Below are 23014 nucleotides of genomic sequence, written 5' to 3' on the forward strand. Positions count from 1 at the left end.
AAAGCACAATTAGGGACGAAACAATTTCGTCCCTAATTGGATCAATCATTGGGTACAAAAAATTTCGTCGTTAATTATGTGATGAATTGGGGACAAAAATTTTCGTCCCCAATGTTGCGGTGAATTGGGGATGAAAAATTTCGTCCCTCATGGCGTGGTGAATTGGGGACAAAAAAATTTGTCCTTGATTGGGTTGATAATATGATGATTAACCGTAATCCCAATTTATGAATCAACCCTACTAATTATCCTTCATGATAATACCCAGATTCATTTTCACTTCACTATATAAACAAACAAAACAACAAAAGGTGAGTTTCCCAAATCAAATTGCCCTTCTTTATTAACAAAAACTGTCAACATTACAATTCCTACTTAACCACTACCACAGAATCTTCAAAGTAAGTTTCAGGATTCCAATCCCAAAAGAGTGAAACAAGAAACAAAATTGCAAACATCTTTGTTCTTTCCTATAGCCCAAAATCTTCAATGCTGTCATAGTTTCTTGTTTGCTTCCATCCCTACTACTTCGATCTCAAGTTTATCTGCCCTAAATGCAATCTCTTTGTCTTCAACAACATTTTATTAACAATTCAGATTTTCTTGATTAGCTTCAAAGAATGATTTACCAGTTATTCCTCATCAAGTTGTTGTCGTTGCGACGTTAGTTGCTCTACTAATCTATCCAATGCTTCCTTCAACCACCCATATTGACTTTGACCAGCTTTTCTGGCTCCTGCCACGCTCATCTGCACAAAAAAAGTGATATAATTATCAAAAAAAATTCTTTATAAGATATCTAACCAGAAATAGCTTTCTGAATGCCTTTGAAAAATAACATCATTCACAATAATTTTTCCTCCATTTTACCGTCCATTCAATTACCCACTGTTAACAGAGTGTTCTATATAAAATTTACCATGTATATTAGACACATTTATGTCAACTATGCCATTACTCATACTTATCAACACAACCAAAACTCAGAAGAAGACAGAAGAAGAGTTTTGATTGTAAGGGCAATAATTAATTGCAGTAGAGCCTGCCAATTTCAAGAATATACAACAACAGAAATCAAAATAAATAATGGTCATTACTGCTTCCAATATATTGTCAAGCACATGAACAAGAAAAGTTTCCCAGAAAGTTGAAGAGGGATTACATACCTGAGATCAATGCCCATAAACTGAGGATTCAGCTGTATTCCAACCACCTAAAGAAATTGAACGAAAACTTCTTTCACATAACATTTATGACATTTTATATCTGCAATGTATGTGTGGCATTATATACAGGACGTCAGGTATAATTCAACAGACTTCCAACTACAATTTCTTAGTTATAGTATAGCAGGAAAAACTGAAAGAAGTCATGTACATAAGAGTGAGCAGTGACATTATAAGAGATTAATCAAAGGTATTTGTTGAATTGTCGTGTACCTATATCCAATAGGAAAGAGACATGATCAAAATAAGAAAGAGACATGATCAATGCACATTTTGTAAAATAACTTAATTTGATTAAAACCAATAAACAATTACAAGTTATTTACTTTTAAATACATTTAATCCAAAATTATCTGGGTACATTCTATCTCCACAATTTTGAAAAGAAGGTCACAGTTGAGATTTGGATAGGTAAAACAAATTTTAAATGAATTCCCCACCCAATTTTATGGATTATATTGAAGTTTTACTTTTTGTTTTGGGAGAAAAGCAAAATTCAGAAAGTTTTAAAAGGAAACAAGAAAGCCACTTGAAAATGTAGGGGCTTTGTCTAGCTGACAGTGAAGAAAGGTGTTGTTTAAGGAACTGTGAGTGGACACATTTTGACCTTTTTCCATAATAACAGTAAAAGGCACAAATTTGTTTACCCAAAAAAAAAGGCACAAATTTTTATCTACCGTTACTTCACATACTGAATGCCCACAGGTGCGCCCAAAGCAATAGCTCCTAAAACATTTAGCAGAGCCCCTGCAAAGTAAAAGATGGATCAGTTATCCTATGTTATGTAGAAAAACAAAGGGAACTCCTCATCTTTAATAGCATTTTCAGAAATTCGTCTACTTCTTTCCAACATAAAATCCAAAAAATAACCAAAATGCAACAACTCCACAGAACCAAAGCTTTTCTCCCACCAAAATCAGTGTTTGACAACAATCAGCATTGTAGAGAGGTTCTTTGAGTCGTGAAGTTGAAATGAAAGAATTAAAAGTCAAAACCCTAAATTGAAAATACTATTGACAACAATAATCACCTTGAGCTGTGAAGTTGGATTTAGAATGAGTTTCTAAATGTCATAAATGTTATGTGAAAGAAGTTATCACTTTGAAACTTTCATCATTTCACGCTACAATGCCTACTCTGAGTTTCAAAATACTCATGACACAGCATAAAACATTAAAAAATCTGTATTTCAAGCCAGATATACTACTGAATGTTTATTCAACATCATACTATCCTATTTACAAATTATAACATAATAAAAGTCACAAAGCCCCAAGTAATTTTAGGAATTGAAGATGATTATTTAATTACAAGCCAGTGGATAAACACGGAATAGCGAGTACTTACAATAGGTGATATGAAATCCATCTGGGTACCAATTCCAAGTAGCGCAACCAACAATACAAGCATACAAAACAGTTAAACCATTTGAAACATTAAAAAATACAAAATATAACACATCAAAATTCCAAAGAACTTGAGCAAATGAGTAAGCAAACAGCTAATTAAAACAATACATTGCATCGATAATGAAGTCGAGTGCAAAGGGTCGATGGTGGAGTCGGAAGAAGTGGAAAGGTCGGAGAGGTCGGTTTGGTTGGATTGAGCGCGGAGAGATACGAGGTGAGACGATGGGCTGAGGGGAAGGAGGTGACACTTGTGGCGGGGCTGGAGATGACGGTGGAGATGGATTTGTTTAGAGAGAGAAAGAGGGATCTAGCCATCGATTTTGGAGGAAATTTGAGTGAAGATTGCGAAAATCTTAATTGAGAGAAGAAGAGTTGAAGAAGATGACATTTTGGGGCAAAAGTTTCGGGTTAATGGATGTTAGGTTTCTGGGGACGAAAACTTTGGGACATTTTGGGACGAAAATTTTGGGACGAAAATTTTGGGTTAATGGGTATTAGGTTTTTGGAGACAAAACAATTCATGCAAGAGGAAAAAGGTTTTTAGCTACAAAATGTTTCGTCCAAAAATAATATATTTCGTCTCTAAAAATGTATTTTTACCATAAAGACCAAATTATATTTCGTTCCTAATAAGTTTTTTAAATTTTGCACAATTAAAGACAAAAGATTTTGTCCCAGAAAAAGAAGGATTTTAGCTACAAAAATTTTTAGTCCAAAAATAATAAATTTTGTCCAAGAATGATTTCCCCCCATACTATTTCATCCTTCCCTCCAAATGCCATTGTTGGCGCGACAAAAATTGAGTGCTAATCATTTTGTGACGAAATTACACTTTCGTCCCTTAAAATGACCATTCTAGGATGAAATTAAATCCGTCCCTAAATGTTAAATTTCTTGTAGTGATTAACGGTTATATGGTAAAACCGCGGGTGCCCCTTTTTTTCAAATCTGAAATCCCTCACCCTAACTCTAAAACAAAATGTCAAAATAAATAAATAACATTCTCTCTCGCTCTTGCCTCTAAATCTCTCGTTAGTAGACCTCACCTGACTCATTCATTCTCTCAACTCTCAATTTCTCATCACTCATCAGTAGACCTCATCTGACTCATTTATTCTCTCAGCTCTCAATCTCTTTTCCGTGAACTATGATCCCATTCCTAGTCCCACCATCACCGATCGCCCTCACTCATCCTCGTCGACTCGTCATCTCCTGTCTCTCTCCGTCGCAAGACTCGCGGCTCTCCTCCCTACCATTGCAGTTGTAGATCGGTGAGTTGAGTTTCAAGATTTGTTTTTATTATATCCATCTTTGTTTCAGAAAAGCTGCAGCTTGTTTGATGCTTAATTGAACTCTGTGAACTGTGATCATGGTGTACTGTTGTTGGGTAGAATATCTTTCACAAGATTTGTATATTTAGGGTGTGAAATCTCTGTCACGAACTGTAATTAGCCAAAAGAAAAACCTGTAAAGTAAGAATATATTAAAAACTCAGACTCAGAGCTTTGTGATTGGTGGGTATTTTAATAAAATGGTTGAAAAGAAACTGCATGTATTGATATTGTCTGTCTCACTGTCTGTATGAACAATAAATTTTGAGGATTGTGCTTAGTGAATTGCAGGCACTGTTTTTAGAGTAATAGGCTAATAGCTGTCCCTGTAAATATGGTTTTGAAATGAAGCGGTTTTCACAGGTAGTAGCTCTGTAATGAACTAATTGTCTAATATGCGTATAAGACTGAATGCTTGGTAAAATGTTACTGTAACTAGGAAATATTTGGGTTGACTTTTACCCAGTCATTATTTGATTTCCGGACACAAGTTAGATGAACTTATTTGTGTTATTCATTTCAAAGAGTGGGCATTTAAGTAGTATGTAGATATTGCATTTACCCCCGGGGCTGGGGTCCTGCAATTTAAACTACTAGGATAGACCCCTGATTCTAATAGATGTTAACATTTGTAAAAAAATGTCATTTCAGATTTAGAATTTAATTAGCATTTGTTAGTTTGAGGAGGGTATTTGAAAGGCTGGAATCTTGATAGCGTTGGGCCAAAAGCTCAAGGTGCATTAAGTCTTTCTCACTTTAAGTATATGCATATTCTCACTCTTTAATTGGATTTGTAATTGAATCAGTACAAACCTGGAAAGGTTATTGTGTTTACGGTTTATAAGTAAGAACTTAAAGAAACAGGAATTGCTTTTAAATAAAGTCGATGCTGGCAGGGGCAGGAGTAACATAGCTAAATTTTGTGGGACAATTTCTTTCCGAAGCTGTTAATTTTTCTAATCTAAATACTAATGACAATTTCCATTTCGGTCCAATAATGAACAGGTATTGAAAAGGCATCATGATCCTAGATTATTTTACATCCAAAAAGTTAGGTTTCGCGTAGTTAAAGGTTAAGATTCTGTGCGTATGTAATTCCTGATGACATTGAAGCATTAGGTATGGAATCTGTTATGCTGAACCTGTCACTGAGTTTATGGCTGATGGCAATATTAAGATGAAAATGTTAAACCAAGTACTGACAATTCCCAAGAATATATTATATAGGCACGGTTTATACTGACTTTGAAAAGAGGGCTTCATTTCTGTTCTATTCATTTTAACGACTGAATTTTTCTTTGATGCTTTACCTCGTGCTTGCTTTGTATGCTTTGTATACTTAGTTTTATACCGGTCCTAATTAACTGAAATCCTTTATACAAGTAATGAAAATATTAATGTATAATCTATGATAAAACTTGAAGGAATTTCCAGTTTTTTACTAAAAGAATCTGGGATCACCTAAACGTTGCTTTATGGGAAACACTAAAAAGCGTGCATTTTTATGGATTAGGAGAGAAGCTTCCTTTTACAAATTTACATGCCAAAGCCAAAGCCAAACTCTGTTTTCACATTTACTACAGTTATGCATGCATAGCCATTTGTAAGGCAAAGCCAAAGGATTTGTAATATTCAGAGAGAGAACTTATTAACATACTGTTGAGTAAATGCATCTGCTGATTTTTAATGCAATCCTTTCTTTACATGAAAAAGGGTTCTCATTTTACACAACACACCTCACATGCTCGAATTATTATCACTGCTCTCTACCATAGAATAATTCATCATTTAAGGTCAACCCCATGTCTTATTCACTTTAATTTAATGTGACTGATGGTGGTTGTGAAGTCACCTACCATTGAACTAAATAACTCATCTCACTGTTTATGCATTGTTTTTCTCGCATAACTTGAAAGGGTTTGATAATTTTATTCTGGTTATGGTGTCCTTTATGTTTGTTTATTTATTTTATTGTATTATGCTTTGAGTGTGTGTGAGAGACCTAATATATTAATATTATTGTAACATCACCCTATCAATCATATATATATATATAGTCTGAAGCATTGACATGACGGATTCTAAAACTATAGATATGGATATGGTTAACATGAGAGCAAGTGACGATGCTTCTAAGATAATGCCACCTCCTTCTAATTATAGTATTCCTACAACTAGTTCTAGAAATAAACATAAAACATCAGAAGTTTGGAATTATTTTGAGACATATGTTGATGAGAATAAGAATGAGAGGGTTAGGTGTAAGGCATGCAATAAATCTTATGCATATGGTAGTATCACACATGGGACTAAAAATTTGAAGCGTTATATGGGAAACTGTCCAAAACGTGCCAACTATGATGTAGGGCAATTATTGATTGATCATGATCATAGATTACAAAGTAGAAAGATTAGTCAAGAGACTTATCGTGAATATATGACCTTATCAATTATTCAACATAATTATCCATATTCATATGTGGAGAATCAAGGAACTAGGAGAGTCTTTTCTTATGTGTGTTATGAGCTTTTGCATTATTCTAGGAACACCGCTTAGGCGGATTGCTTAAAAATATTTGAAAGGATGAAGAAAAAAACTAAGCTTGAATTAGGGAGGCTTACTAGTAGAATTTGCTTAACTTCTGATGTTTGGACTTCTGGTACAACTGAGGGACATATTTCTTTGACAGCTTATTATATAGATGAGGATTGGGAGTTACAAAGTAAAATATTGAACTTTTGCCATATTCCTCCTCCACACTCAAGGGTTGTTTTGGCAGATAATATTATGAATTTCTTGCAAGAGTAGGGAATTGAAAAGAAAGTTTTCTCAATTACTTTGGATAATGCAAGTAGTAATGATAGGATGGAGGATATCTTGAGGAACCAGCTTTGTGTGCAGAATGCTTTGTTATGTAGAGGTGAATTTTTTCATGCGCGATGTTCTGCACATATCTTGAATCTTATTGTTCAAAAAGGGTTAAAAGCTATTAGTGTCGCTTTAAATAAGATTCGAGATAGTGTGAAATATATTAAAGTAACTGAGGTTAGAAGAATCAAGTTTGGAGAACTTGCTGTACAAATGGGAGTGAAAAACTTAATGGGGTTGACATTGGATGTTTCCACTAGATGGAATTCGACATTTTTAATGCTTGAAACAACGTTAATATATCGTTCTGTGTTTGTGGCTTTATCAACAATAGATCTTGTTATAAATTTTGTCCATCAGATGAAGAATGGGATAGGGGGGCGAGGATATGCAAGTTCTTGGAACCATATTATGATATTACAACTTTATTCTCGGGTTCTAAATATCCTACAACAAACTTGTACCTGAAATGTGTGTGGGAAATTCAATTGCGTTTAATTGAAGAGTGGATGAGTGGGGATGAAGTTGTTAGGAGCATGGCAGAACAAATGATCCCAAAATTTACAAAATATTGGGATTCTTATAGTTTTGTGTTGACAATTGCAACTATTCTTGACCCACGTCTCAAGTTTCAGTTTGTGGAATATGCTTTCAACAAAGTTTATGATTCAATTACTGCCACACAGAAGTTGGAGGTTGTTAAGAATAACTTGCAAAAGCTTTTTCAAGCTTACGAGGCTCAATGTTCTAAAGAAGTTCCTACCTCACCTTCAGTCGTTTCTCCTGCGAGTGATTCTTCTCTTAGTAGGCGTGTAAATCATTCTTCTGTAAATCACTATACTTTTTAGTTTTTATATTCTTATGATAAATAAAGTATTGTTTATTGTTTAATTTAACTTTTGACACTTAATTGTTTAAATGATACAGGATTTTGACAACTATGAGAGTGTTTTCATTTCCACTAAGAAATCCGAATTAGATCTTTATTTGGAAGAGATGAGGTTTGATCGCGTCAAATATCAGAATTTGGATATCTTCGATCATTGGAAGAACCATCGTGATCGTTATTTGGTACTTGCCATGATGGCTCGTGATATCATGGCAATACCAATAACATCTGTTGCCTCGGAGTCCGCTTTTAGTATTGGCAGTAAAGTGCTCAACAAATATCGAAGCTCACTTCGACCTAAAAATGCAGAATCTTTGATATGCACTCGAACTTGACTATATGGATATGAGTTTACAGGTAACATGTTAACATAATATTTCATATATTTTATTATTTACATTTATTAATATTTGTAGTTGATCATTGTTTTGTAGATGATGAGATGAATGATGATTCAGATGATGGTCTTAATGTGCCATTAACTAATCTCGGGACTATGGAATCAAGAGACTCTATCACCTCCACTGTGGGATGAACATTTGCTATCCTAAGAATGTTTTTTGTTGAATATTGGATTATGTATTTGTTTATTTTAGTTGGTATTTATAGTTTATTGACTTATTTTGTTTGTTTATGTATAATTGTGTATTAGTGATTATGTATTTATTTATTTTGGTTGGTATTTGTAGTTTTGTATTATATGTTATTGTTTGTTTATGTGTTATTTGTTTATTTTGGTTCTTATTTATTTATATCCTAAATTGAATTGAATTTAGAGTAGTTGATTTAGGGGGTGTAAATGTAAAAAATTAAAACTATAGGAATTTTAGGGGTATAACTGTTATAATTGAAAACTATTAGGGGTAAAATGTAAAAACTAAAACATGGAGAGAGAAAAAACAAGTACTTGTAGGTCCACGGGTACCCACATAGGGCAGGATACATGTCTAATATTTTGGACCTGTATACTTCAACCCGTATAAGGTTTGTACCTGTGATGACCCGACCCAACCCGTACCCGGCCTACCCACCCCCCGTTTTGCTAGGTCTAGTCAACAGGGACTATAAGGTCACTGTCCAATTTTACTGGACATTTAATTTTCTTCTAACCTCCGGGACGAGTATGTTATTATCCCTGAAATTATATGCGATAAGACTTAGAAGGACAACAGGCAGAGACTTTCTGAGTGTCTCCAATGGCGACTTTTGTTTACCTCAGTGGCATGGTTCATAGTAAAGGTAGTTTTGATTTAATACACTGAACTCGGTTAGATATTTGGCTGGTTTTGTTTCGCATTTCATAGTGTTTTTTGTTTTGTAGGATGGTGGCCTCCCAAACCCTTCCAACACAATTTCACTCTCTCTGTTAGTACTCAGCTGCTTTTTTCATTTCTCTCCCTAAATTACATGTCTGCAGCAAAATCAAAATTAAATCTTCCTCCAAATTTCTTATTTCTTGTTTTGTTGTCTTCAGCTTTACATTCATAGTGACCTTAATGACTCATCCAGCTTGGGATTTTATGATTGCTTTTGGGTCGTTTTCATCTCTGTTTAAGATAAATAATGATGCCCGTTTAACTCCTCTATCTTAAATGATAATATTGGATGTCATCATGCTTTTGAGTTTTTAACAATTGGGTGCTCATCAAAGTGTGTTTGGAGCTCCAGCTGCTCCACACAAGCTGAAAGCCACTTAGATTTGAAATTGTGTTTCTATATGACGAGCATATCATATATTGAAGATGATAATAAAAAGGACCCTTTGAGCGAGTTCATTTCCCCAAATACCAGTAATTTTATTTATCTGGTATGGTTTTCATACCAAGTAGTAGCTTCCAATATTATCCTGTTGCTTTTCTTGAGGTCCTTTCTGAATTAGAACTTTACCTTAATTAGAACAGTTGTGTACATAAAACACACTGGCGAAACTTATTGGGGAACTTTACTTGCAAGCTTTCTTATTTGTCTCCACTCGTTCCAAGAAAACCTTATTACTTGTGTTAATACTTATTTGTCCTTTTGATGTTATATTGTGATCAGTCTCTTAAATGTACGTGGAAATTTAACTGACAGCTTTGTTTCTTTTGGTTTTCATGAATCCACACAATGACACTACAAATACAGGATATGACGAGCATTATATCAAGCCACCATTTTAAATGGTCACTTGGAATCAATAATCGTCTTTATAAAGGGAGATGTTATAACATTACCTATATACCTTACAAAAAATTAACTTCTTTCCACAATCAAAACCTTTGCAGTACTTATTACTGTTTTAGGAGATGTAGACCAATCTTTTCCAGTGCTGTTGATGATGAGAAGGAACCAGATGACTCGGGAGATGAAATGAGTGAGAAAGAATTACCTGAAGGCAAAATAAGAGTATGTTTTATTTTCCCTTTTTGAAGTTATAATTTTATTTGTTGCAGTAAACATCAACTCCAACTAGAACACTAAAGTTAATAATTGCATGCTCGTATTACAGTTTCCCTTTGCAAATTTGATGTATGAATAGATTGACATTGTTTCAACATTTGATAGAAGGATTAGCCTTAAAAGCCCACCATTGGATTTAATGACCGCCATATACTTTTGATATTTACCAAGTTTAAAATTAGCCTTGAAATTAGAATTTATGTCATCAAAATGTTACTACTCTAGATTAAACCATGTGAAAAGTTGTAAATTTCCCCTATTAGTTGAAATTTGTTTTTTGTTTCGGGTATATTGAAGGGAATTTTGATTTAAGGTGTAATCCATGTCAACTATTGCATCATAATTAACATATCCCTCCTACACCTTATATCATATCATGTGCTTTTCTTTCTTTCTTTCCTTTTTTTTTTTTTCTTTTTTTAGAAAAAAAAAAAACTGTTGCCTTTGTTTTCTTCACCAACCAGTTGTAGCTCCAAGTTACGGGTCTTTGATAAATTAGGTTGCTAAACAGCAAAAGCTTAATGTATCCGTTGCGAGGGCAGCTTTTTTAAATAATTGATCAATGAACTTGCTTTAAGTTTCTTTTGTTAGTGGTCTTTTTGTTGAAGAAATTGCATTTGTTCTTTGTTGGGGAGTCCATTTCAATATTAACTTCCGCTACCTTCTAGTGAGTTGTTCCTAATGATCAATCTTTTTTTGAGAATCAAAGTTTACAAAAAAACGTTGGATCTTTACAAAAAACCTAAAAGATCATGTGTAATTTATTCAATATGAACATCAAAAAAGAGAGAAAGATTACATCAGCCCACAAAGCTTCAAAAAGTAAAATATATCAACTAAAACCCCTAGCTAGTTGTGAAAAACTGAAGAAGAATGAGGTATCTTGGAAATCTGCTGCACTAGATGCTCATAGAGTGGTTAAAAATCTAATTTCTACCACAAAATGCCAATGTCTCTCCTTAATTCTCTTTAAAGATTCGGTTTTTTCTCTCACGCCAAATTATCCACAAAAGAGCTACGACTACACATTTCCAAAGAGTTTCTGCTTTCCTTACTTTATCATAAGTTGCAATATTCTCTATAAGAAAAGAATAGCAATCTCTTGGAGTAGCCCACTGGATTTTTGTTTCAATGTTGAGTTTTGCCCAACAAAAAGATTTCACTGATCAATGGCAGAAGCCATGGGATGTTTCTTCATTTCTCCGGCACATAGCACCTCAAGAATGGGAGAGATTCATACTAAGATACTTAACTTGAATAACACCTGTTGTGTTTAGTTTCCTATGAACCAAGGTTCATGCAAAAACTGGGACTTTTCTTCCCAAAGATCTAATTGTAAACATTTCCTTTTGTTTTGACTCCCTAAAGAAGAAGTTATGGCATCAGTAAGATTAGTTATGACCAATTTTGTTTCTGGGTAATATGCCAGATTTTCATGCTTGAGTACAAGAAATGTGGTAATGCAATTTCATGTATAATTTTGAGCAGTAATTTACATTTTTGTAGGTGAATAGTGAAGTTCTAAGAGAGAATCTTGAAAGAATTGGCAGTTCAGATGATTCTACCGCTAGTGGGATGGATCTTGCAACTCTTATTAGAAACAAGTATGGAAGGTCTTATGATGTTCAACTGATAAAAAAGGTATGTGCTCTATAGTTGATGAGTTAACATTTTGGGCTTGTTGCATCAATTTCCTAATATAAATAGTATCATTACTTTTTAGAACAACTTCTCCATATGCATTGCTACATTCAAATTGAACATAACCATGTCAGTTTATTTTCTTGACATGTATGTACATAGTCCTCACTTGAATTCACGCTCGTGATCTTTTTTGTGATAATAAGCATGTTTACAAGCCATGGATATGCATTATCATGTTTCTGTATATTTAAAAAATTTTGCTTGAATGTTCTGTAAGGATTTTTGGACATTCCTCGAACATTTTATATCATTCTTGTTCATTTACTATATGCTTATAAATATCATATTTATGTGTGGACTTATTACTTTAAGTAACATGTGAACGAGGTTCTTTTTGAAAGAAAAATGTTTAATAAAAACTGCACCTTGCCTCAGCCAACACGACATCACTTTGGAACTTATTTGACAATTTAAGATGATATGGCTACACTTGGGCAGTGTTTGCTGCTATATAATCTTTCACTTGGTAAATTTCTTCTCTTTTGTTTCATTGTTAAAGAATTAATATACAATGTCATTGATTTTTTGCTCTTTTGGCTTTTTGTGCCTCAAAAGAGCCTGAAGAACAAAACTTTCTTGATTTTTCTTCACTCCAAGATGAGAATAAGCTTCATTCCTTGCACACTGTGTTGTGTAAAAAATAATGATTCCGTTCCATTGCCAAAACAATGCTAGGTCATTACCCACTTGGATGTGTTGTTGTAGCTTCCATTTGATCAAGTGTGTGCTCATTCTTCTGTGGTTTTTTTATTGACAGTTGGGCTATGATCCTTCTGAGGAGCTATTTGGGCTCGAGGTTGATCTAAAGCCAAGGTTCTCTCTTCTCGTTTCACAATTTTATTTTCTAATTTAATTTTGTGCTTTCAATGTTTGAATTTAATCTCACATGTGGGTATGTACTTGCTTTTTTGATAGGAAGCATACATCCTTGTTATGGATACATGTTTTGTTTCTTAAAAAATGATACAGGCAAAATGTATGCTGATTCTGGGGTTTCCTTATGTATTAAGTTTTATATATATAATTTAGAGAGAATGCAGGATAAGAACAGGTATATTTCTATGATTGATAGTTGACCAACTTTCTCTACATTAATTGGGTTACGAATAAAGATAATTTAGATGTAAAAACAACTTGTTTAGTTAATTTTTTCTTCCAATTCCTCTTTGCTACCTCGTGAGATGATACAACTATATGATTATAAAATATTGACTATCTACATAGCAATACCTTATCACTTGCATTGTTGTAGTTTTACCTTATTTGTTTTAAATATTGAACTTAAGCTAGAGTTTTTGCTCTGCTTCTTAAAATGAGAGGTTTGCTCACGATCTATCATGTTAAGTCCATGTTGGCAGCTGCATCTCTCTTTTACTCTTTGCTTTCACTGGCCTTTTGTCCAGAAAAGTGGATACTGACTTCTGATATACAAAATTTCATTCAGGAATATAGCTTCTAGTTCACCAAAACCAAGGTCATGGTTTGGTCCAAATGGTCAGTATATTAGAGAGTTTCCCTGCCCAAGTTGCAGGGGGAGAGGGTACAATCCATGTACAGAATGCGGAATAGAAAGATCCCGGTTAGACTGCTCTTTATGCAATGGAAAGGTACATGCTTTTGCAATCCCATTGTTAGTTCTATGTCTATATAAACATGGAAATTTTGCCTATGAGTTGCTTTTATTTTTTTCTTGTTCCCCTCTCTTAATTATATGGTCTTCTTGTGTGTATTCTTCCCAATTACTTGTGTTGATCATGTAGCGAAAAATGATGTATCTCCATGGTTAACACCATACTTCTCGTGAACCTTTTATTAGATCAGTATTACTATCATCAATCTTGTTATTAACATAAATCAATCATAAAAGGGTCTAATGACCTGCCGTCAGTGCTTGGGGGATTGCGTAATATGGGAAGAGTCAATTGACGAGCAACCATGGGAGAAGGCCCACTCAATGTAATTTCTTATATCCTGCTTTTATATTGCGTACTTCTTGGCTGACCAAATTCATGTTTTTCCTCTTGTTGCTCTTACCTGCTATCTGCTCCTTTATTATATCAGTAGTTTCACTCTCAAATGGTCAGAGAAAATGAACATCCAGCTACAAACTCTTAAAATTTTCTTTCCTTTTGGCCAATTTTGCTTGGGGGATCGCATGATTAATTATTTAAGAAATTAATTTTTACATAACCTTTCTATGAAGAATCTTCTTTTCTCTCTTTACTATTGAATGACAATTATGGTTTTCTTTTGAAATATTTTTCTAATATTATACAAATTAAACCTGTTTGTTGAATTGTATATTATTAAAGTATAGAAAGAGTTCCTAAATTTTTTTTTTAGTTATTAATATACCATCACAAGAAATCTAAACAATTAGCCTACCTCTTGGGGATACCCTTTCTAATTAATTAATCTATTTTCGCCTGAAATTCAGTACTTACGTAAACTAGTTAACAGTATTGACATATGAAAGTCACTTAATGAAACCTTATAATTCTTAATCTTAGGCTAAAAATTTTGAACTATTTTAGTTCTTAATAGTAATAATGTAAAATTTACTAATTTCTAAAACTCTTTTAACATAATAATATGTAACAATTTAAGGAAAAAGCACCAGTTAAGTGGAAATGACAACTTGAATGTGGACTTATTGTAAAATATAATGATAGTTAAGGAAAATTAAGGAAAGAGTTCATTTAAGTGGTGTCATGAGCCTCCACTTGCCTTTAGCTAGATCCATTCTTTCTTTAAGGTAGATCTAGTATAGCTTCTTTCTTTTCATTTGTAAAAACACATGCCAATACTAAAAGATCATATAGTATAGAATTCGTATTCAGTTGTTCTGTACTTGACACTGAGTCTACTGTATTTAAGCCCTAGATCCATTGTAAGAAATTTGGCTAAACAGTGAAACATTTGATGTACCAGAATGCTTGACGATAACTGTATATATATATGTGTTGTATCCTATGTCTCTTGATTTTGCTTGTCTTAAAAGTCAAAAAGCAATTTTCTCTATTCTCTCTTATTTTATAATAATAATTTTTATTTTATTATATCATTATAAAGGAGCCTTTAAAAGTCTTCCCTCCCTCCTTTTATTCAGTTCCCCCCTCAAAGTGAAGGACGACGATGAAGTGGACAATTTAGACATCAAGGTGAATGTGAAGAAAAAGTCAAAGCGTGTCTACCATTCACCATCTCCTGAAGTTGGACTGAAGATTAGCCGATCACTAAAAGTAAGTTAGTTGCTTAATTATACCAAACAAATTCAGCCAAATAAACATCAAAAGACATATTTTACATATTAAATGCACTATAGTACTTTACATAATTCAATACAATTTGATTGACATGGATGATTATGTGGTATAGTCTACATTTAAAGTCCAATAGGGCAATCTGTAAATTCTTCACGCTGGAATGAACCATTGTCAATAAAATATTGCATGTGATTCACTAATAGGCTTGCAAAGTGCATTATTTCACCCAGTGCCATCTGAGAAGAATTTCTATGAACTAAAGAGCTTGTTATTGTTACTTGTGGAAGTGCCATCCTAGATATAGTCTGGATATGTTTATTTTTGTATTGAATCTTGATAAAGTAGGAAGAAGTCACATATCTTAGTCAATTCATGAATTAATTTTCCTTATTTAGTTGATTGCAGAGTCTCAACGCCAAAACTGGACTATTTAGTAAGAGGATGAAGATTATCCACCGTGATCCTAAGCTTCATGCTCAGAGAGTTGCTGCAATTAAGGTATGAATTTTAAGATTTATCACATTTTGAACTTTATAGCTATACATGAGTCAATGAGTGAACATTCATTGGACTTGACATCTTTAATCATGTGCTTCAGTCAGTTGACATTATGGTTATCTATGGTTTTGCCTTAAGTTATTCTGAATAATAGAAGTGGTAAAATATGAATCCTTTTTAGGCTTCTGAAAAATTCTTTTTGGTGGTGGTTACTCTGGAGATTTGCAACAAGTTAATACTATAATGTCTGCACTATTAAATCTTTGTCTACCATGATATAGCTTCCTAAAACATAACAGAGATAATTAGATCACCAGATATCTAAACAAGGGGATAGGCCTAAGTATTTGGGTAATATGTAAATTTCAAATTTCATTAAAAAATGAGTTGAACCTTAAAGAGTTAGGTGGCAAACAATTAAATGAGAGATCTTCATTTTGTTATAAGAAAAAATTAAAATGATTAGGAAGCTTCAAATTTCCCTTCGAGTTAATGACACTTAAGGGCATCTATTTCTTCATTGAATGACAAAAAACTGATGCTAGAAATTGATGTATAATTATGGTAAACCAAAAGCGACGTGTATTGAATCATTAATTTCCAGTACTATTGAAATTATAAAAAAAAAATCTATTTTAATGATCAAAATTTTTACCATCCAGAAAGCAAAAGGAACTCCTGCAGCAAGGAAACGTGCTTCTGAAGCTTTAAAAGCTTTCTTTAGTGATCCAGAGAATCGCCACAAACGAAGCCTTGCAATGAAAGGTGAGTTCTCATGCTCCATTAAGATTTTGCAGTTGACAATATCTAGTCAAACTGGATGTTCTGTCATTGTTTGCCAGAACTTACAATGATGACAACATTCACCAATTCACTTATAGCATTTGTTTGCAACAGTGATCTTGAATTATACTGGAATTTAACTTGGTTCTCAATTTTATTTCTCCATCTTTTGTGGCATCCACTTTATGCTAAGCCATCTTCTACTTTCGAAAATACAATTAGCAACAATATTATAAAGGAAAGAATTTAATGAAGTCTAGTTTCAGACAATAATGTTATAAAGGTATCGTTAATATTCGATTTCTGGTAATGATTTCTTGTGGATTGTTCTGTTTTGGAAGACATTGTTAATTTTTCTGTAGCAATTATTTGAGATTTGCTACTGTTGTCTCATATGATTTCTTTTACAAACAATTCCAATTAGACCAAGTTTGCGAGAGTCTTAGCTGTAGTGAAAGCAAATGGTTGTGAAAAGATATCTCGTTTTGAAAGAACAAGCATAAGCGGTTAGTGTAGTAGTATTGTACTTTTTCATGTTTCATTTTTCCTGCTGATAATCAACCATTTGCATCTTTTCCATGCAGGAGTGAGATTTTACTGCAAAAACTGTGGACGTGAGGGGCACAGGAGATTCTATTGTCCTGAACTCAAAGATAGTGCGAGAGATAGGCGATTTAGATGTAAGTTATGTGGGGAAAAAGGTCATAACAGAAGAACCTGTCCGCAGACAAGGTTGAGCAATCACAACAGTATAATAACGAGTTGTCAGAGATGCAAGATATGTCGTCAAAGAGGCCATAATCGTAGGACATGCCCTCAAGTTACTGGGGTAAAGTTACACGGTAATGGCACCAAAGAACACATTCTACCTTCCAAAAGCAGAATATGCACTTGCCGGCTTTGCCGAGACAAAGGACACAATATAAGAACATGTCCTATTAGAAACACAGAGCCACTGAAGATTAAACCTCAAATTGAAGAATGAATTTAACAAGCCACTTTGGGATTAATTCAAATTTAGTAGATTATACGGAGAATAGTTGTTTGAACTAGGAAGTATTGTTCATCTTAGAGATACCCATTTTTTTAACATCTCAATTTGTCTCTGTACATATCGTCTATGTTCAGGTTGGGAATGTGTAAAATTTCTTTATAATCAGAGCTAGTTTCAAAATGTGCCATTAATGGAAGATCATTCTACTCTCTTTTTAATCAAGTTTTAAGGCATGAAGAGGAATGCCACTTAAACTTCAACCATGTGAATGACATATATGTGTACCTTATAACGTTTTTGTTTATATTGGTCCCTTATATAGTTTTGAATAATTTTCTAGAGAATTTATTTATAACAAATAGTAAAATAAATATAGTTATATGGTTAGAGGATTTCAATCTTTTATTTAAGAGTAATGCTATCTTTATATCACTTCTCTACACCACTCTCTTACATAATGACGTGGTAGCCAACGTGACAGTGCCACCTATCTGTCACGTCAGCGAGCTAACACACCACCTCCCAAAAAAATAAAAAAAATAAAAAAAGGTTCTCTGAAAAAATTCAAATTCCATTTCCCCCGAATCTGATGCCTTTCCCTAAATTATTTTCCCTAAATTCAAACTATTTCCTTCCCCTAAATAAAAAATCTCTCCCAAAATTGAAATTGCTCCACTTCCCCTAAATCAAATTTGAACCGCCGTTGTCTGTCGTCTACCAACACAACAGCTATTGTCTACCAAAAAAACTTCGGTTCTCTTCAACTCACCCAAAAAGTCAAAACACAAACAAAACCAAACACATTTCCTTCCAATTCTCTCAAGTTTCCTTCCATGGCTTTCACCAATTCTCCCTTCTCTTCTTCAACTCTTCCTCGAACTCCACTCACCGATTCCGATTTCTCCCTCTAATTTCTCACGACTCGTTCATCTCAATTTCAGTGGCAATTTCCCTCTGATTTCTCGCAACAACAGCTTCTCCACGCGAGAATAATCAAATTCTTCTTCTTCTTCTTCTTTGTTTTGTTTGATGAAAAATTGAAAATAATCGTGTTAATGCGTGCGATTTGTGTTTGTTTTCTTTATCATTCTATAGCTTTTTTTGGTTCTATTTTGATTATGAAAGAAACACATGGAGGCTTGGTTCAATTACAGCATATTTAGTCGATTGGAAAGGGAAGGTTTTTGATAAATACATGAAATTTGGAGAGGTTTATGATAGTCTTCAAGGAAATTTATTTGAGGAGAAGGGAGTAGCACAATGAGTTTTATGTCCTAATAGATGTTGTAAAGCTTGAGTTAGTTATCGTAAATTTATGTGTATTCATAGATAAGAGTCATAAGACCATCACTTAATTAAACTATATACAAAACTAGTTGATTTGTTGTTGTATCTTGCACAGGAAAGATGAATCTCCAATTGCTCCTCGGTCTAAAATACACAAAGGAAAAAAAATTAAGTTAGAATAAACACCAAACCATTAAAATAATTAAATACTTATATAACTTAAAAACATGGATCTTACTTTGCTCTTTTTCTTTACTCCATGGAGATTGCAACATCAATCTCCACCACAAAGTAGCATTTTTACAGTTGTCAGAGACAATGATGATCGATAAGGATCAATAACTTTGCCACCAGCACTAGAAGTCGCCTCCGAAGCCACTGTGGTTTTAGGAATGTTTAGTATATCACGAGTCATCTTAAATAAAATCTTATGCTTCATGTTGTTCACCTTCCACCACACTAGTGCATCAAATGTGTTTGGACCTAGTTGACAAACATAACGTGGCTCCTCCAAATAACAATCTAACTCTGACTTTTCTGAATTAATATCTTCATCATCAATAAGATAATGTTCTAAATCAAATTCCCAATAAGTAGGAGCTCTGGTTCCTACATTCATCTGAGTAGACGTGTTCATTCCAACATTTTCTTCATTGTTGGAAGATTGGAATTCCTCCACATATTCCCTCTACAACTCATACAATGCATACCGTACTTTGCCGATATTTGCGCGTGCTTCAGACTCGGATACATTCTAGGGAAAGAAACTTCAATCACCTTCATTTTATATCTTGGATCCAAGACAGCGGCAATCGACATCAACAAATTACATTCACCCTAATATTTATCAAACTTTTCTTTCATCTTTTTCACCATAACTCGAATGAATTCATTTTCGTCTGTTGCCTTTTTATCAAGCATTGTTTTTATCCGGAAAACCTCATTCAAAAACATATTAGAAATAGGGTAATCACTCCTAGAGATTAAATTGGTCACCGTACTAAAAACTCCCAAAATATCACATACCTTCTGAACTTTCTCCCAATCCTCGTCATTAGGAGAATAAGTAAACCCAAAGTTTCTGTCTTTGAATCTCGGAAACACAATTTTAAATTGTAGTGCAGTTACCATCATCTCATACGTTGAATTCCATCTTGTTTTACAATCTAAAATCAACTTTCGACTAGGCAACTGTAGCTGTTGCACAATCTGTGAGAAAATTTTGATCCTGCTCTTTGATTGGTTGATGTACGACACACTATCATGGATTTTTTTAAGGATATCCTTAATTTTAGAAAAGTCATCTTGAACCAAAAGATTCAATATATGTGCACAACACTGCACATGGAATAGCTTCCCTCCACAAACCAGCCGCTTGGTTACTGAAAAATTCTCTCTCAATGTTTTGATCACTACATCATTACTGGAAGAATTATCGACAGAAATAGTAAACACCTTGTTTTCAATACCCCATTCCTTTAAACATTTGTACACCGAATCATCAATTTGAACACCCCGTGTGAGGAGGATCAATACGTACAAAGCTCAATACCCTTTTCTGCAACCTCCAACTACCATCAATAAAATGTCCAATTAGAACCATATATTTTATATTCTGGTTACCTGACTTCCATAAGTCCGTCGTCAAGCTTATCTTGTTGACATTCTTCAAAATATTCATTAACTTCTTCTTCTCAATCTCATACACAGCCACACAATCTTTTTTATTTGTTGTGCGCGTTATTTTTTCCCACTCAGGCATCCCAGTTTTTTGCATTAGATTGAAACCTTCTTCCTCCAAAACGGTAAAGGATGCTCATGCATCATGACCCATTGCACAGCTCTTTCCCTTATCATCGCCATATTAAATTTGTCATCCCAAAGAACAGGGGGTTGTGAGTCACCACTACTTGAACTTGGCTAGAAAAATTGTTGTCCACCACTAACTTGCCTTTCGTTAAGCCTTTTCCTGAGACATCCCTTTGAATGTCATTTAAGTTGAGTAGTGGGCCTTCTTTTCGGTAGCACATAGATTACCTTACAATGAATGCACTGTGTCTTTACCTTTCCATCAAGTAGTTGTAACACCTTTTGAAATCATTCCACACTGTCAATGTCTTTGCCCTTTTCTTCCTTCCAAATGTGTTAACATCACCCTCATGTGCTCCTCTTGTTCTTGATTTGTTTTTTGAGTAACCGAGTTAGAACTAATTGTATTTGAATCCCTTGTGGTTTGGGTTTCGGTGGAGCCTTCCATTATTTCACTGATATTTATATCATGAGAGAAAGAATTCACAAATTGAAATAATTTATAAATAGGACACAATCTAATCTAATATTTGCCCACAATGTGAATAATGTATAGCGCAGATGCAGAAACATTAAGAATATATATTCATAGAATCACATTCAGACACAAACACAAATTCATGGGCGCTACTAAACATTAGCATAAATCTTAAACAAATTTTAGAAACAAACATTTTTATAAGCAAAAAGTGATAGCGCAGATGCAGAAACATTAAGAATATATATTCACAGAATCACATTTAGACACAAACACAAATTCACGGGCCCTATCAAACATCAGCATAAATCTTAAACAAATTTTAGAAACAAACATTTTTATAAGCAAAAAATGCAACCTGTGCTGTGGCCAGGATCGTTTGTCTCTCTCTATTTTAGCATGGATGTCAGTAAAAACAGTCGTGACCTCTCACTCCCTGTCATCGATTCATTTATGCAAAAATTGATTTCATTTTCATTGTAAGCTGATGATAATGCAAGAATTGGAAAATTATTTTGAAATAAAATTCAATACCTTCCAGAAACAACCTTCGCTTGGCCTTCTAAATTTGATAGGGGCTAAAGCTAACTGCTGTGTTAAATGCTGAGGCGCTTGTGCTGTAGCGTTGAGGCGTTGATCAAGCTGAAAATTGCAGAAAAAATTAGGGTTGTGAGTGAGGCTATCGCAATTTGCAAAAGGGATAATGTGGAATTGGAATATTGGATTTGGATTTTGGGTCGGGTAAGGGAAAAGGTGGAATTGGGTTTGGATTAAAATTTGGGCTGGGCGGGTAAGGGAAAATGTGGAATTGGTTTGGATTTTTGTTTTAAAATTTGGGCTGGGTAAGGGATAATGTGGAATTGGGTTTGGATATATATATAATGTGTAATTGTGTAAATACAAAATTATTATTATACATATATTAATCATAGATTAAATATGTTTAATATGTTATTAAATTACCAAAATTATAGGTTATCATAATATATATATATATATATATATATATATATATATATATATATATATATATATATCATAACATAAATCATCATAAATATTTTAAATGTCTACACATATATTTGTTACAACACTCATAAATTCATAGTACATGAGGGTTTATTATATATATGATCAACCATATGTGTGATTAATTTGTTATATATATATATATATATAACATTATATATATAACACAATGTATAGTTTATATACACATTATTATTATACATATATAATCTAGATTAAATATGTTTAATAGTTTAATAAATTACCAAAATTATAGGTATCATATATATATTGTCATAACATAAATTATCATAAATATTTAAATGTTTACATATATTGTATCAACACTCATAAATTCATAGTGGAATGAATATCTATTGTAATATATGATCAATACATATGTGTGATTAATTTTTGTATATATATATATATATATATATATATATATATGAATGTGAATTGATATCTATATATAATGTGTAATTGTATATATACAAAATTATTATCATACGTATATTAATCATAGATTAAATATGTTTAAAATGTTATTAAATTATCAAAATTATAGGTTATCATATATATATTATCATTATTGTCTACATATATATTTTGTATCAACACCCATAAATTTATAGTGGTATGGGGGTCTATTGTAATATGTCATCAATACAAATGTGTGATTAATTTACGTTTAATTAAGCGATTATTTTATTAAATTTGTGATGTTATACATCACTTGATTATACAATATGTTATGTTCATTAATTTACCATACTATATTTATTATTTATTAATTGAAATGCTATCTCATAATATTTAATTATTGATTACATTTGGAAAAATATGAAGCTATTATGTTATTAGATTTACTATGTTATATATCATTTTATTATACAATTTATTATGTTATTAAATTTGTCATGCTATGTATCATAATAATTTATTATTTTTTAATTAAAATGTTATATAGTTATATATTTAATTATTGATGACATTTGAGAAAAAAAATCCAAACATATTATAT

At 33.1% G+C, this 23014-nt stretch overlaps 1 protein-coding gene and 1 long non-coding RNA gene across 6 annotated transcripts; one reads left to right on the forward strand and one right to left on the reverse strand.

The window, feature by feature from the left end:
- Positions 1-322: 322 nt before the first annotated feature.
- Positions 323-3155, reverse strand: LOC116138927. 4 transcript variants are annotated; one of them, XR_004129359.1, is made up of 5 exons: positions 2744-3155; positions 2574-2594; positions 1904-1973; positions 1167-1266; positions 323-749 (listed from the first exon to the last, which is right to left on the reverse strand). It is a non-coding gene; the product is annotated as an uncharacterized LOC116138927 (long non-coding RNA). The 4 variants fall into 4 exon arrangements; XR_004129357.1 differs by having other exon boundaries at positions 1874-1973; XR_004129358.1 differs by having other exon boundaries at positions 1167-1213; positions 2744-3154.
- Positions 3156-8839: 5684 nt separating this feature from the next.
- Positions 8840-17626, forward strand: LOC116138929. 2 transcript variants are annotated; one of them, XM_031424613.1, is made up of 11 exons: positions 8840-8963; positions 9046-9089; positions 9849-10109; positions 11670-11804; positions 12625-12680; positions 13312-13474; positions 13735-13823; positions 14977-15109; positions 15539-15631; positions 16294-16396; positions 16999-17626. In XM_031424613.1, exons 1-11 carry the CDS (start codon positions 8921-8923, stop codon positions 17397-17399), a joined length of 1521 nt encoding a protein of 506 aa, XP_031280473.1. In that variant the 5' UTR covers positions 8840-8920; the 3' UTR covers positions 17400-17626. The 2 variants fall into 2 exon arrangements, with proteins under 2 accessions (XP_031280473.1, XP_031280474.1); XM_031424614.1 differs by having other exon boundaries at positions 13756-13823.
- Positions 17627-23014: the final 5388 nt, after the last annotated feature.

The sequence above is a fragment of the Pistacia vera genome, unplaced genomic scaffold (assembly GCF_008641045.1).
Source record: "Pistacia vera cultivar Batoury unplaced genomic scaffold, PisVer_v2 Contig344, whole genome shotgun sequence".
Taxonomy (NCBI): domain Eukaryota; kingdom Viridiplantae; phylum Streptophyta; class Magnoliopsida; order Sapindales; family Anacardiaceae; genus Pistacia; species Pistacia vera.